Source organism: Oryctolagus cuniculus, chromosome 4, assembly GCF_051225735.1.
Source record: "Oryctolagus cuniculus isolate XC-2025 breed Fujian yellow rabbit chromosome 4, ASM5122573v1, whole genome shotgun sequence".
NCBI lineage: Eukaryota > Metazoa > Chordata > Mammalia > Lagomorpha > Leporidae > Oryctolagus > Oryctolagus cuniculus.
Window position 1 is genome coordinate 15,576,378 of NC_142870.1, and position 15,778 is coordinate 15,592,155.

Here is a 15,778-nt window from a genome sequence, read left to right on the forward strand (position 1 = left end):
GATAGAAATGCAACTGGCACCTGGGCAAAAATCAGCAGTAGGTATAAAGAAATCAAACCTATGAAAAAATAAGGCAAACCCGATCTCAGGAAAAGCAAAGAATTAGAAACATGTAATCACAGCACACCACAGTGCTCAGCTATGTATCCTAACAGCAGGAAAGAATAGAAATTCTCAATAGCAATTTTCCCTAAAATCTCGTATGTTAAAAAGTGGAGACAAGAAACCCAAAGGATGAAGACATTAAAGAGTAACAATCTTGTAAACCATGATAGAAGTTAATAGAGAACACCTCAAACTGATAAAACCTACAGAGACTACTCAAGTGTATTATGTAAAAATAAGAGATGTATAAACGTTAGGCAAAATAGCTGAAAGTGTTACAGAGGAGGAGCTGGAGGAAAAAGAAATGTTGTGCTGCTTAGTTGCATTTTTATTTAGTACTATCTAACTTATATGCATGTACTACTTTGAAAAATAAAAAAGATAGTAATATAAAAACTGGTGACACTTCCTGTGTGAGATTATTAGGAAATAAATTAAACCAAGATATAGTAATTAGAAATTCTGTTAAGTTATATGATTAAATATGAATAAGCTTAATGACTTTTTTGTTGGGACACTTAAATTGGAAATCCAGTGTATTGAATAAAAATTACAATATCGGAATGGTTGTCAGCTTCAATTTTAGCTATTTAGAGGAAATTAGTGGCTCCCTAACATAAATTCTTCAAGATTTCTATGCACTTAGCTAATCATTTCAAAACTAAAATAATTTGGGCTTATAAGATTGCTGAAAATAATAATTACTAAGCCACTATGCAATAATAAAGTTTAATCAAACATTGAATGATTAGGTAAGTGTGTGAGATATCCCATTTTATACCTTCTGAACTGTAAGGATTTTTTTTCAATATTATAGACCTGTTAACATCCCAAGAATTTTAAATTCAACCAACATACTAAATATCAGAAGTTCGGAGTGACTACATGTACACAGAGCCAAAGCACCATATACATAGATGCTGCTCTCCTGGTGTTTGCAATCCAAAAATGAAAAATTTGATAATTTTTAATAATTTTTAATTTTAATAAATTATTTTAATAATTATTTGAAAATTTTGATAAGTGCTGAAGCATTAAGGCACTGGGTACTCAGAAAGAATATTTTTCACTCTGGGTCCAAGGAACGCTTATCTTAGCAATGAGATCCACAGCATGAACAATACTTAACTACGTCAAGAGTGAGCGAAAAAACACTCAATGTGCTGAGGACAGCTTGGACAAGTTTCCCAAGACATGAAAAATCGGGCAAGACTGGGAAGTTGGAAGAGGATCTCAGGACTGGATCCAAATGACAAGGGAGAGTTCCAGGCTGTGTGGCTGGAAAAGAGGAAAAGGGAGGAACATTGGAAGCAAACACAAGTTGACCATGTGTGGGGAGCAACTCGGACTAGACTAAGTTACTGGAATTAAGACTTATTCTATGCATCTGCTCTCCCACAATATGGCGCTGGGAGAGGAGTAAACAACTTCTACACAGCTGCCTCTCGCCAGTTTGACTGATGAGCTGCAGGAGCTGATCCTGCTCCTGATTGGAGGAGAGCAGCGTGCTCGGCATGTGGGTAGCAGAGTTGGGATTGGTGGAAGAGGACTATAAAGGAGGAGAAAGACAACATGCACCAGGAACATCCGGATAACATCTGAGCAGCCCCCGAGAGAGCCGGCCAGCGGTGTGCCGCTCCCCCGCGGAAGTGGGGAAAGTGGCAGGGGGAGCCGCCCCTCCACGGAGGTGGAGGGATTGGCAGCCAACCCGGGAAGAACCAGCAGCAAACCCGGGAAGGGCCGAGCAGACAAAAGAACAGCGAGGGTCTAGTGTCGTTCCTCCGCGAAGAGGGGGAGCGACAACCATGGGATTGTGGTCTGAGGAACTCAGCATTATGAAGCTCAAACCTGGGAAAGAGAAAAATGACAAAAAGTGCAGATAAAAAAGTTGGAGCCCAGGTCCCGGGCCTTGAATCACATCTGGAATACAGTCCCAGATGTTCAAGAAGACCTGCAAAGATCCCTCTGCTCACATTTCCCATCTCTTCAGGTGCCACAGACTTCTCCATCTCATGTCAACCCAACAGGCCACCTTTTAGCTATGGATATCATTGTGAGCTCCCTTAACAAAGCCTCTCTGCGCCTGGAATGTTCTCTTCCTTCCCCTGTCAGTAACTCTCAGCTACCGTTTAAAGCAAGGTGCTAGGGCTACTTCTTTGACACATTCTTTCCTCATCTCTTAATCAAAGCAAATTTTTTTCTTTCAAATCATTTATCACAACCTGTAGTTTCCCTTTATGGAAACCATCTGTAGACCTCAGTGGCCCTTTCTGTGAAACAGGGAACTGATGATAGTGACCTTCCCAAAGGGTGATTCTTAAATATAAACCACTAGCACACAACACATATTAGATATAGTGCCTAGCATAAAGTAACTGCTTGATAAATTCTGCCTGTCATTTGAAAGATGTCAGGCACAAATAGTATTCAGCCTCCAGTTGGAGTACCTTTATGTTGTTTTGGAGTGTGTGGGATGGAGCTCTCCATCTTTTTCTAATCCAGCTCCCTGCTAATGCATCCTGGAAGTCAGTAGATGATGGTCCAAGGGTTTAGATCACTGACAACCATGTGGGAGACCAACATGGAGTTTCTGGCCTCTGGCTTCAGCCTGGCCTGTCCAAGCTATTGCTAATATTTGGGGAATGAACCAGTAGATGAAAGTTTCTCTCTCTTTTTGTCTCTCTCTTCTCCTTGCATTCCTCACTCTCCATTTTTTCAAATAAATAAAAAATAAATTAATAAATTTATAAATTTATAAAAAGTTTGTGGAAATGTACAATTATAAGTTCAGTTTATCTTGGTCCAAAATATTTTTGATTCCATGAATAGTTTTCTTGTAATACATATTTTTCATGAACTTGTTGAAGATCTATCATGTGCATGAATTTTAAAATCTTTTGTACCAAAATCAAGTTATTTTTAAATCCCATTTTCCATGAACTTTTAGAAATACTTGAAAATACTGTATTTATACTAAATGTCAAGATAGACTAAATTAACTGCTGCTGAATGTTGTAATAATGGCTACATTAGGGGTGGGATGAGTAGGGGTTGGGAGAGACTGAAAAAATTCTGATAAGATTCTATTTCCTGTCTGGGTTGTTGAGGTCATTAAGGGCATTTATTTGAGCACTAAACTTAGGATTATACCTTTGGACTTTAAAATGTTTTTAAAAATTGTCTATTATTATTGACACAATTTTTTGGTGAGATGTTATTTGCAAAATTATGTCATTGGCAAGAGCCATATATATTATTATTATATATAATAATGAACCTCTGAAATACAATATAGTTCTTGAAACACAACAAACCACAGATGACAACACATGAACCCGGTCACACCACTCTTTGGTTCAAAACTTTCCTTGACTTCTCATTTCAACCAAAAAGTCAGTCCTGACCCAGCCCACAAGTTCTAAGCTGCTTTAATCACCACTATCTCTCTGATTTCACCATTACTCCTTCTGTCTCATTCCTGACTTTGCAGCTATATAAGAACTGGTTAGTGGATTCACTACATTGTAAATGTACTAAATTTCGTAAATTGTATTAAATTTCTTATTTTGAAATTATTCATTTTATTAAAATGTGAATTCATTTCCATTTTAAAGAGTAAGGTATCTAAAGTCAGACGAATTCAATTCACATTCTGCCCCTGTTACTTAGCTGTGAAACTTCTGGTGCACTGTATCACCCCACTATACCTCAGTCTCTTCAATTATAATACTGTAATATTTGCATAGCAGTGGTGCTTACCTCCCAATGTTGCTATAAATACTAAGTTAATCTATGTAGAAAACATGAAGGAACAGTGCTTGGCATATGTGATAAGGACAACACAAATGTAGAATGTCTTCTTAATCTATTTATAAACAGAAAAGAACAAAGATGTGTGTCTTTCCTTTATAAAATTGCTGTAATTTACACTGGCTCTTAGTTCTGGGAGGAGGAATGGAGAATATTAGTCTTGTCATTTCATACTGTGGCAAAAGCAGATATGACCAAACAGCCACCTGACTTGTCTAAAAGCTGTGAGCTGTAGTCAAGGATGAGGCCAAAACTGAGAACCAGGTCTCCTACCATCCTGTTCTGTGCTTTTTCTTCTTAACTCTGTAGTGAACCCCACTGATGTATGGAAGTAGGTAAATACCAACTTGTTTTAGACCTTTCCTCATGACTGAATTTCTATACTCTCTCAGGTTATTAGAATGAAACTTAAGGGAATCAATAATTAAACTTTTTTATTAAAAAAATCACTGTAGCTGCTTTCCACAGTGCTTTGGCAAATAAACCCAGTATTAGTATGGAAATCACTGTAAAATTGTTAGGGTGTATAATGGTAGACATGTTGCTGAAAAATGAAAGGTTAAGAGACATCCTTATGCCATGTAGCATTTTGCTGAAATTTAATGGAGCCCATGTACAATTACATTGAGGTTTTGCTAAACACATTGTGCTGTATTCATGTACTGAATATAACACCAAATATAAAACTGATCAATGTAAATGCTTTGAATAAAACAGAAAGAGAAATTTGGCTCATTATTCAGCTCAATGTTGCAAATTTTCAGCTATGAATTGTAAATTCTATGGCATGTAAAACAGCATCATTCATTCATCCATTGATTCATCTGATGAGCATTATTCAAAGCCCCCTAAGCAACAGGCATAGTGCCAGGCACTGAGTTTTCAGGCAAACAGAGCAGGCAAAGACTCAACCATCATTGTTCATAATAAAATAAACAAAATAATTAGAGAGTGGATAATGACCATGAAAGAATTAAGTAGGATGCTGCAGAAAGAGCTTTTTGTATGAAATGTACAGGACAGATTTAAAGAGGCCCATTGAGGAAGGGGGACAGCTAAGACCCTACTGAAATTAATTAGATGGAAATCACAATGGTGGGCTAGTACAGGGCTTCTCAACCAGGGGTGATTTTGTACTTCTGGGGATGTTTGATAATGTCTGCAGATATTTTTGATTGTCAAAATGTGGGAGGAGGCCACTACTGACATCTAGTGGATGAAGTCTAGGGAAATTGCTAAACATCCTGCAATGCACAGGACAGCCTCTGCAACACATGATTTCTAGCCCCAAATGTCAAAAAAATTGAAGTTGAAAAGATCTCGAGCTAATATGACAGCAGTGTAGCTGCACTAAAATAGATTAAAGGAGTATTTTGGACCCAAAGCCAATAGTGCATGAAAATAAAGTGGATGTGGGGTTAAAAAAAAGAAAGGAAGGAAGAAATCAAGGATGAACATATAAGTTTTCAGTTTTAACAGCTGGATGGAAGATGGTGCTCTTGTTGAAATGCCTTTGAGATGTTGAGTCATTTTTAAATGGTCATTAGATTTGGCTGCAGGAATCCGGAGTTTGGAGCAAGATCTGAGCAAAAAGCAAACTTTGGGAATCCTTGCCTTAAAACTAATATTTAGCACCATAGAAATATATGACATCATCTAGCAAAAATAGAGAGAGATATGAAGATGTAGCCCAGAAATCAGGATTTGATACTAAATCGCTGCTCATTCCCAGCAGGCTCTAAAAGCCACTTGATCTTTTGCTTTCAGTGCTTTGGGTAACATTATAAGTGCACTCAACTATACTCACCACATTTTGAAAACACAGTTACAACATTTGGGTTCTCTAGTTTACTCCAAGTTATCTTCCTTCTTACCCAGTTACCTTCAAAAATTTAAGTAGTTATCAATGTATTAATATATCAATTGTGCCAACAGCTCTAATGAGAGCACAGTGTTACATGAGACATACTGCTTTACTATTAACCACAGTATATCCAGTTAAACTGACGATTTGGGGGATGGGAAAAAGACAGCATGTATTCAATTGAGCACTTATTCTTAAGAGACCTAATGAAAAATTGTGACTCAAGAGTAATTGCCATAGTCATTTCAGGCAAAAATAACTGGATGCATATATGTATAAAATACCATCCTTTCAAAAAGCACAAAACAAATTAACAGCAGCTGCTGATCACTCATGAGTAACTCAACACCATAAGAATGTGTACTTGAGCAATGGAGGGGAGCATTTTAACAAGGAAATAAATCTATGTTTTAGGCTTTACAGAATTCTACAGATGATATAGAGCAGTAACTTAAGTATGCCATTTATTGTTTAAGAAATCTGCTTTTGGAAATACAATCTCTCTAATATCTCTCGTAACCAAAATAAACTATTTGCCTGTAGACCAAAGGTAACACAGATAAAAAGTAATAAAATTTCCTTAAATAGTACTGGGCTAATTGACTTAATTATTGTCACTATACTGTCATTTGGTCCAATATTGGTGACCCACTTCACGCCAAGCAAAACATTTTAGTCTTCAGCATCTAGGAGACTTTTATTTAATTGGAAGATAGCCAGAGACAGACACACACACAAAGAGAGATCCCATCCACTGATTCATTCCTCAAATGCCCACAGTGGCTAAGACTGCATCAGGCTGAATCCAGGAGCCGGGAACTCAACCCAGGTCTTCCTTGTGGGTGATAGAGACCCAAATGCTTGAGCCATTATCTGTTGCTTCCCAGGGTGAACATTATCTGGAAGCTGGAATCAGGAACCAGGGCTGGGACTCAAACACAGGCAACCCTATATGGGATGCAGGCATCACAACTGGTGGCTTAATCTCTAGGCCAAACACTATCCCCTTAGTACCTACTGAAGCTAGAAATGTAGGTAGAACTTCATTAAAGCAAAAATAAAGTTACCTCAAAGGAACTAATGCACATTGGGTAACAGATCTCTGGGATATACTTCGTATGTCTATAGTGGCTCACATAATCCTCCCATGTCCCTATTGTGTTATTATAAATCTCATTTTACAGAAGAGGATATCAAATCCTAGAGAGTTAATCAGCTAGTATAGAGTAGGTTATGCTAGAGTAAGAAGCATCTCAGAACTATAGTGTATGAAGGCAAAAGATTGAGTTGTCACTGTTTGGTCAACTGGTCTAAACTGGAGTTTGTTGCTGATCCAACAGCTATCTTAATGCAGAAGTTGACCCAGGAACCCATCTCAACCTCTAGAATGGATGGCTGTCAGACTCACTCTGGCAGCACGGTGTCCAGAGACATCATGCAGAATCTTCTTTGCATTCCTTCTCACCTGGAAGTAGCCTATTTCACTTCTACTCACATTTCATTAATGACAAATGGTCACAGGTTTCCTTCTAGTTGAAAACGTACAAGTTTCATGTGCCAGGGAGGGTGAGAATGGATATAGCTAAGTACCAATAACCTACTATCTGGAGATCATTTAATTAAATCAAAGCTAAAAAGCTAAACTTTGGTAAAAATCAGGATTTAGACATTTTTTTCAAAAATAGACTCAACACTCAACTCTACATCTTGGGTTCTCATGCTCTAGCCATGTAGCATCTTCTGGCTTTTGGCCCTGGATGTCCTAAATACAAATAAATGATTAAACATGCCTTACATGAATTTTAAGTTTAAAAATAAACCTTATCTCAGTTGTTAAGTTTATTCTCACTTTAAGAAATAGTTGCCAGGGGCCGGTGTTATAGCACAGTGGGTTAAGCCATGTCCTGCAAAGCCAGTATCCAATATGAGTGCTGTTTTATGACCTGGTGGCACCACTTCCCATCCAGCTCCCTGCTAATGTGCCTGGGAAAGCAGTGAAGGATGGTCCAAGTGCTTTGGCCCCCTGCACTCACTTGGGATACCTGGAGGAGTATCCTGGTTCCTGGCTTCCGCTTGTCCTAGCCCCAGCTGTTGTGGCCATTTGGGAAGTGAACCAGTGGATGAAAGATTTCTCTCTCTCTCTCTCTCTCTCTCTCTCTCTCTCTCTCTCTCTCCATTCCTCCTCCTTTCTCTGTAACTCTTTCAAATAAATAAATAATAAAAAATTATTTGGGGGTTGTTGCTGTGGCATAGTAGGTTAAGCCTCTGCCTACAGTACCAGCATCCCATACTGGTGCCAGTTCATGTCCCAGTTGCTCCTCTTCCAATCCAGCTCTCTGCTTATGACCTGGGAAAGCAGCAGAAGGTGGCTAAAGTGCTTGGGCCCCTGCACCCATGTGTGAGATGCATAAGAAGCTCCTGGTTCCTGGCTTTGGATTGGCCCAGCTTTGGCCATTGTTGTCATTTTGAAAGCAAACTAGCGGAAGGAAGACTTCTTCCTCTCTCTCTCTCCTTCTCTCTGTCTGTAACTGTGCCTCTCAAATAAATAATCTTTTTGAAAAAATAAATATTTGCCAACCATTTATAAACTATCCATCCATTGATTTTTGAAGTGTCACCTCCTCAAAGCCACCTCAAGCTCCCAAATGGGGTTAAATTCCTATTTCTCTTCATTTACACAGGTGCCAATTTGTAAAACTCTTATGAGTTTCCTGATGACAGCAATCATATCCCTGCCATGTCTCTAGAGCTTGGCACAACACCTCAAAAAGTATATATGTGCAGAACAAACGAATGAATGAATGGAGACTTTGCCTCCTTTCCAAAGCAAGTCATGCTATTGCTTGATAACTTGTAGACTAAGAAACACCCACTCAAAATGAGGTGAAAATTACTTTACATTTTCCATACAGCATTCTAACTCTTCACATTTACCTAATAACACTTAGTAGAGTTATTTTCTTCTAAGAAGAGCCCTTCGAATTTCTGCAGATAACCATATTGTGTCTCTAATTCTGCTTAGCTTCCTCAATATTTCCATGCACAAGATGTATCCCTATGTCCACATCAATCCCGCTTCTTATACCCAGATATGTTGTTTTGTCAAAGCTCATCCCAGTGGAGACAGAACCAGACATACTACTTGAAGTATGAACTGCTTAGCTTCCTGGAGAGTATAGACTGTGCATTTTCCCCACTAGAGGGTCTTCAGTGTCTGGCAACATACACAAGATTCTCAGTAGGTATTTGTGGAATGAACAAGTGCATTTTGAGATATATCAGATTTCCTTTATAATTATTTCATACTCAAAGCTCATTTACCTGTGAATTTTTTTCTATGAATTGACTCAGTTTAGATCAATTCTTCAAAATCTATAGAAAAAAATTAAATCTCAGCGATATTAATATAGAACTAGAATATGGAACATTCCCACAAAACTCAGAGGAAATTAAGCCAACATGATCAAATCCTGATTTCCCCAGGGATGTGTCCTTGTCCTTTAACAGAGAAATAGTCTCCAAACCTACATTGTTTAAAATAGCCTATTCCCAGTGTTTCAATGTGACAGTCAAAGGAAATTAAGAAAAGCAGCGACACTGGATGCTACTCTTTCCCAGTGCTGCACCTGTATATAACCTGCTATAATCTTAGAATAAATACTGAAAGTCTCGCCCCTCTCCTCCGCCTCCTTCTCAGAGTTAAAGCAGCTCTGGTATTCTCCAAAATGTTGGTGTCCAAGAAGGTGATTTTCCATGAAGTCATGGGACAAGCCTTAGTTGGCCTTCTCTGAGACCCCCTAGCAGGTGCACGGGACCTGCCAGCACCCATCAGCGGCTTGCAGAGGCAACCTCTGCTTCCACCCACGAGTGAGATTTGATCCGACTGGAGGATGCAGCGCTCAATCGACTTTCAGCAGCACAGCGCGAAGTTGAGGCAGAGGCAGAAGGAGCGCGCCTGTGTGTGTGCCTGTGTGCCAGCGCGTCTAGATCGCTGGGGCTGGTGCGGCCGGTAAATAAAGGGTGGGGCAAGCGAAGGAAGCAGGCAGGCAAGCATTGAGAGAAGCCAGAGTGTGGCTCTGGTCCCAGTTCACCTGCCGGAGCTCATCCGGTTCGCTAGAGCCCCTGCACCAACTCACCCAGTTCCCTCTCCTTCTGGGTCCTCCTTCCCCCCTCCCACTCCCCTCCTTCTCCGCCTGCACCCCACCCCCAATCCTCCACTTTTGCATCTGACCAGAGGACGGATGAGGGAGACGCTCCCGCAAATTGAGGCAGCAACTTTGCTTCGCTGGTCTCCGGGTTCCGGCAGCAGGAGCGCTCTGGTCCTCGGCGGCGGCGTGCGGCCCATGGAGGAGGAGGAAGAGGAGCGGTGATGGGCTAGCGACACGAGCCAGGGGCCCGAGCGAGCTCAGCGAAGCCAGCCGGCTCCGCGTTCCCACGCCGCTTCCCTCCCTCCCGTCCGGTGGGGGAGCGCCCGGGGTGCAGACCCGGAACATCCAGGGAGGATGAAGAAGGGACCCGGCCCGAGTGGGGCGCATCTCGCGGACGTGCGGCAGCTGCTGTGCTCGGCATGAATTAAGAAGCCAAGAAGATGGAGCGCTGCACACTCCTCGCCCAGCCAGGGCTCGGGACCGCGGACACCAGCTGGGCACTCCTCTATTTCCTCTGTTTCGTCCTCCCCTCGTCCGCCCCGCAAGTACTCAGGATCGGTGAGTGAGCCCCGGGGAGCGCTCTGGGCTGCTGCGGACGCGGGGGACTCGGGCTCTGCCCGCGGCCAACACGGGCGCAGCGGGTCCCGGGCGAGGCGGCGCGCGCCGGCGCGGGGGTAGGAGCTGGGGATGGTGGAGGTCAATGCGCACGAAAAAGGGGGAGCCGCGTCACCGCTTCCCTCCTGGCTGGAGCCGGGGCTTCCCCAGGAGACGCAGTTGGCGGTTTTTTTCAGTCCCGGCTTGGGGAACACAGACAAGAGTGCTGAGATCCAGGCTCGTCCGGGGTTGGCACCTTATCCCGGGCGTGGGGTCTGCACCGCCGCAGCCACTTGAGTTGGGGGACAGGATAAGATCACCCAGCCGCCCGGGTGGAAGTCGAGCTGTGCTGATCCGCGGCTGTGGTCCCTGGCAGCCTGCACTCTGGGTACCCGCAAACGCGGCGCGATGTCAAGAGTAGAACACCCGGACCACTAGGAACGCGGGTCTAAGCTGGAGGCGGTTAGCCCTGAGCCTCCAAGTTTCCATCTGTGAGTTGTATTCTTCCACAAAGTCCGGAGGGTTCCACTATAAACGGGTAGAGTCTGGCTTTGACTCCTGGCTGAGGGTTCGAGGCGACGGTAGCATGGCCCCAGAGCACTTAAATTTCCCACTTGCTCCCCAGTCTACCCCTTCTTGCCCACCACTGAACACTATCTCCCTGGGAGACCTCTGGGCTTTGATCCTGAACCAGATAAAACAAGACTGGAAGGGAGAACGAACGTGGGAGTCCTGGGGCAGCCCAAAGAGCAGAAAGCAAGAGCAGTAGAAGGGGTGACAATTCATGGACCTAAATTTACAGCACGCAACTCCAAGATTTGGTCTATGGGGGCACTGAGCAATTTCTGGGCTCTTTGCATTAAAGCTGTTAACTCCTTTCCATCTACTCAACTTTGTGCTTTTGGTCTGTGTGCTCTCCTCATCGCCTCCTCCAGACTGTGTCACTGGAAGAGCCACAGGTGAAGATGTGACAGCACACAGGTCTCCTCCCACTTAGGCAGCAAGAGCTAAGCCTGGAGCTGTGGGGCTTCTAACTGGAACCCTCTACAGGGACAGAACATGAGAACATGCAAGAGACAGTGTCAGGCACTCCTGAGGCTGGACCACTTCTATAACTGTTCTAGTCCTGATTCACAATTAGCAAGCCCTTGGCAAAAATCCAGAACTTAGTGGAGTTTTTTGTTGTTTATTTTATTTCAACTTAGTTATTTTACAATAAATAGATGAAGTTTGCTACTTTGAATTGCATTTTCTGTAGGCATGTGGCATCTAGTATTCAAGGAAAGAAAAGATCCCAATTATGAATTCTTACTGCAGTCATGTTTTTCTAGACTATGGATAATGATAGTGCGTATTTCATTAGGTAATTTATACTATTTGCTAAAATAATTCCAACATACTACCTTAAAAAAATCACTTCTTTTTCAGAGCTAAAATATACTTCATTTGAGATATGATCTAGCATTAATATCCTGTTTTGGATGCAATCAACTCTACTCACTGGGGTTTAAAAAATTCTGGTGAACAATACAAACATGTAATGAGTCTGTGTTACAATTTCTAATGCTTATTAACTTAATTGGAGTTTTGCTTGTGTGTCATACATTTTGAAAGCGACAAACCTAAGCATGCTGGAAATGACTATGCCAGGAGGGAGAATTTTGCTTTCCTGTATCCCCCAAATCTAAAGGAAATCAAGGCGGGAGATGGAAAAGGATGTTCCAAGATGTATTTGTTCACATATCTGATTATTTTTACAAGCTCTAAGCAGTCACAATCATCCATTTAAAAGTAATTTTCAAAGTGAAAACAACCAACATGATTCAGTGACCTTAAAATATATGCCACAAGGTAATGAGATTTCCTTTTTCTAAATGGGAGCCAAAATGCATAAAGTGAAATTTCATGGTCTGGTGTTGTTTATGTGCAGCACAAATGTCTTACTCCTTCTGGCCCCAAGTGACCTGTGATTGGCATGGGCTCTACTACCCTGTATCTATCCAAGAACCTGCATATTTTTTAAATAGGTGATTCGACACCATGGAAACCAGCTACAGCTCAGAGGAAATCTGCCTTTCTACAGTGAGTGTGTCAGCCAAGTCCATCACTGAATACAAACTATCAAAGAGATTGAGGACTAAGCAAAAATGTGTGTGTAAGGAAGCAGAAGAACTAAATTGTATTCTATTGCACCTCTTATCTCTCTTTCAAACAAACTACCAACAATCCATCCAACTAACAAAACAGGGTTCTTAATTATGAACTTTTATGCTTTTCAGTAATTTAAAATATTCTGAAGAAAAATACAGCATTTACATCAGGGTGTTAATACTAAAGTACTTCTATATACAAGGCATTCAAATGCTTGACTGGATTAATCACTGCATAATCTACTTTTCTGGAAGGAGGACTGCTTCAACCTTTGAGGAAAGGTATAAAATTTAAGTTAAAATTCATGTAAACTAAATATTTGAGAAATCACTCAGTATGTATATATGTATGCTTCTTGCACACATTGCTAATATCCTTTGGAAAGTTCATAATCATATGCAGAAGTTAAGAGACATAAAGGAAAACAGTAGAACACTGATGTCCTAAACATTAGTACACTGGAGAAGTTTCCCATCAGTTTGCATGGACTAGAAATATAGTCCCAAAAATTCTATGACACTGCCAGGGTCATTTTTGTCTTTCTGTGGACACTGCTGTATGTCAACAACCAGTTAATTTTCTCACACAGCTAGTTGGTCTGTGTGCCACACAATCACAGTCATTCACTGAAAATGGGCAGCCAACTTATAAGTAGTGGTCATATCATGGTCTATGTATCCTTAGTAGATGGTGGCCCACCACCATGTATGGTGAAAACAATAACTCAATTGCTATGCAAATTGTAGAGCAGAATTATATTTGAAGTAATAATAACAGAAACATGTATTGACAGAGCATGTTTGTGTCCATCATCTAAACATGCACAATCGTGAAGATGGTGATACAGGCATAGGATTATAAGTTAAATGGTGGGTATCAAGGCTTTCTGCTCTGTGATTTGAAATGAAAAAGTACAGATTTGGGTCCAAGCTCTTTGATTTACTAGATTCACGTCCTAGTGAGAGTCATTTAGTCCACTAAGATTTTGTTTCTGCTTCTGAGAAATTGAGTTAAAACTAGATGAGACTTCATAGTTCCACTGATAAGAGTATGTGAAATAGAATATGAAAGGACTTTATTGAGTACCTAGATATATTAGTTGCATTGTTATTATTATTGTTGTTATCTTGGTTTTATTTTTGTGTTTTATTGTCTACATTTTCTTCCTGAACAAGGACTAAAGAGTCAATGTGCTATATTTCTATAAGATTATTGTATTTCTAGGCCTGATTTTCTTTTTCTGTGAATGAGTGGTAATGATGTCTGCCTTTTCTGTTTTCACAGGGGATGATCAAATACACTATTTTTTTAGTTGATTAAACAAACCACTGAATGAATTTAATATATTCCTACTGTGTAATTAAGTATTTCATATAAAAAGAAATATTGTAGAAACATATATGAATAGTATGAAACATTATAGTGAAATGTAATTGCCCAAATGCATTTATTTCCTCATGAGAGACCCAAGTCTATCTATGTCAATCATTACTTTGCTTGTAGAATCAATTTTGGAATATTTGAGTCTCAAGAGTCCCCAAAGTTCCAACTAATGTCTGTATTTTTTTATTTTTTCTTCAGTATACAAAAACTCACAACTTTATTCTTAATTCTTTCATCATTTCAGTATTTATTCTTTATTCAACAAATATAAATTGATCTTTCTATCTCCTACCATTAGTCATATATACTTCTAGGTACAAGACACACAATACTGAACAAAAAGGACCAACATATTTGCCCCCTGGAAGCTTGCATTCTGGTGATTTACAATATGTGTTACCCCTAGTCTTTCATCAGTACTTCAATGAAGACTCTTAAATTTTTTTCAAATATTATTCTGGGAGACTTTTCAGTAAATGCTCTACCATTGATTTATTATATTAATTGCATAGTCAGAATGGAATTGGTACCTCCACCTAATATGCATTGAGTACAGACAGCTTGGGTTCACACTACCACACCTGGAACAGAAATTCAGAGAATTGCTTTTGTTTAGGAAGATCCTCTTGGCCTGAGAGTGAATCATTGTGAGAGAGACACCTGTGCCTTGCAAAACATGGTCCTAACACTAATTTACAAACTCCAGCTTAGCCTTGAAAAATCTGAAAGAGGAAGAATCTAATAGCTTGAAAGACAGCAATGCCTAAATAATGTCAACATAGCTGTGCAATTGAGTGGATTGTTTTTCTTATGATTTTATCTACATTATTCATCTTTTTAGTTGATACAGATTTCATAGGTCTAAAGTCAACTCCATGCAGATCTCAACTGTGGCAACTTTTCCTGTATATTTTGTAATTTCTAGTTTTTTAAGAAAAACATGACTTGGTGACTTAAGTTCAAGTGCTACTTGGTAAAAATGAGGATATTTTAAATTTGCCACTTTGATCTCAAGTTCAAGCTCCTTGCATTAAATCATGCTGTACTTTGTATGGACTTACACACTGGGATCTTCAAAAAGTTCATGGAAAATGCATATCATGAAAAAACATGCATGGGTTTAAAAATGTTTTGCAACAAAATAAACACCTTTTAATTCCATTTTCTGTGAGCCGTTTGAAGTATCTGTATATACTAAGTTAAAATCAAATATAAGCAAAATGAACTGTTGCTTTTAGTTATTCAAAGATATCTAATTCAAAGATATATAAATAACAAAATTAGTGTGATTTACATTTCAAGCACTTAGCAAAGAGAAAAGTTAATATTATCAGTGACCCCACAGAATTTCTCTTCAAGAAGGGTTCAAGAAATGTGAACAAGTTGGAGGGAGAAGGCTTGTTACTTATGCCTAGCAAACCACTGTATTTAGTTTGTACAGTGGATTGGGATAGTTTTGAGGAAGGAATGTTGCAGATAATGATGGTGGATTCCCAGAGGTTCTCAATCCTCTTTTGCAGTCTGATAATTATCCATCGAATAAAGCAAATACATGTCCTAAAATTCTCCAAAAAATATTGGATCAGAACGAGTGACAGGGGCTCCACATAGGAGAGTCACCATTTTACCTCTGCTTTTAAATGGACTATCCTTGAAAATATTATATTTTTATTACCTTTTGAATAGAAAATAATATCAAATTCATGTCTTGTTGTAAAGATGA

At 40.1% G+C, this 15,778-nt stretch overlaps 1 protein-coding gene across 10 annotated transcripts in view; it reads left to right on the top strand.

Annotated features, from left to right (window-relative positions):
- Positions 1-9,787: 9,787 nt before the first annotated feature.
- Positions 9,788-15,778, top strand: part of GRIK1 (glutamate ionotropic receptor kainate type subunit 1) — a 431,814-nt gene continuing 425,823 nt past the window's right edge. For 4 of the 10 annotated variants that reach the window (XM_051819209.3, XM_002716785.6, XM_089330594.1 and 1 more), the window contains exon 1: positions 9,795-10,485. In XM_051819209.3, the coding sequence (XP_051675169.1) occupies positions 10,368-10,485 (118 nt within the window). In that variant the 5' untranslated portion in view covers positions 9,795-10,367. Of the gene's footprint in view, positions 10,486-15,778 lie in introns of all 10 variants that reach the window. The other 6 variants (XM_008267175.5, XM_002716784.6, XM_089330593.1 and 3 more) reach the window with 5 other exon arrangements.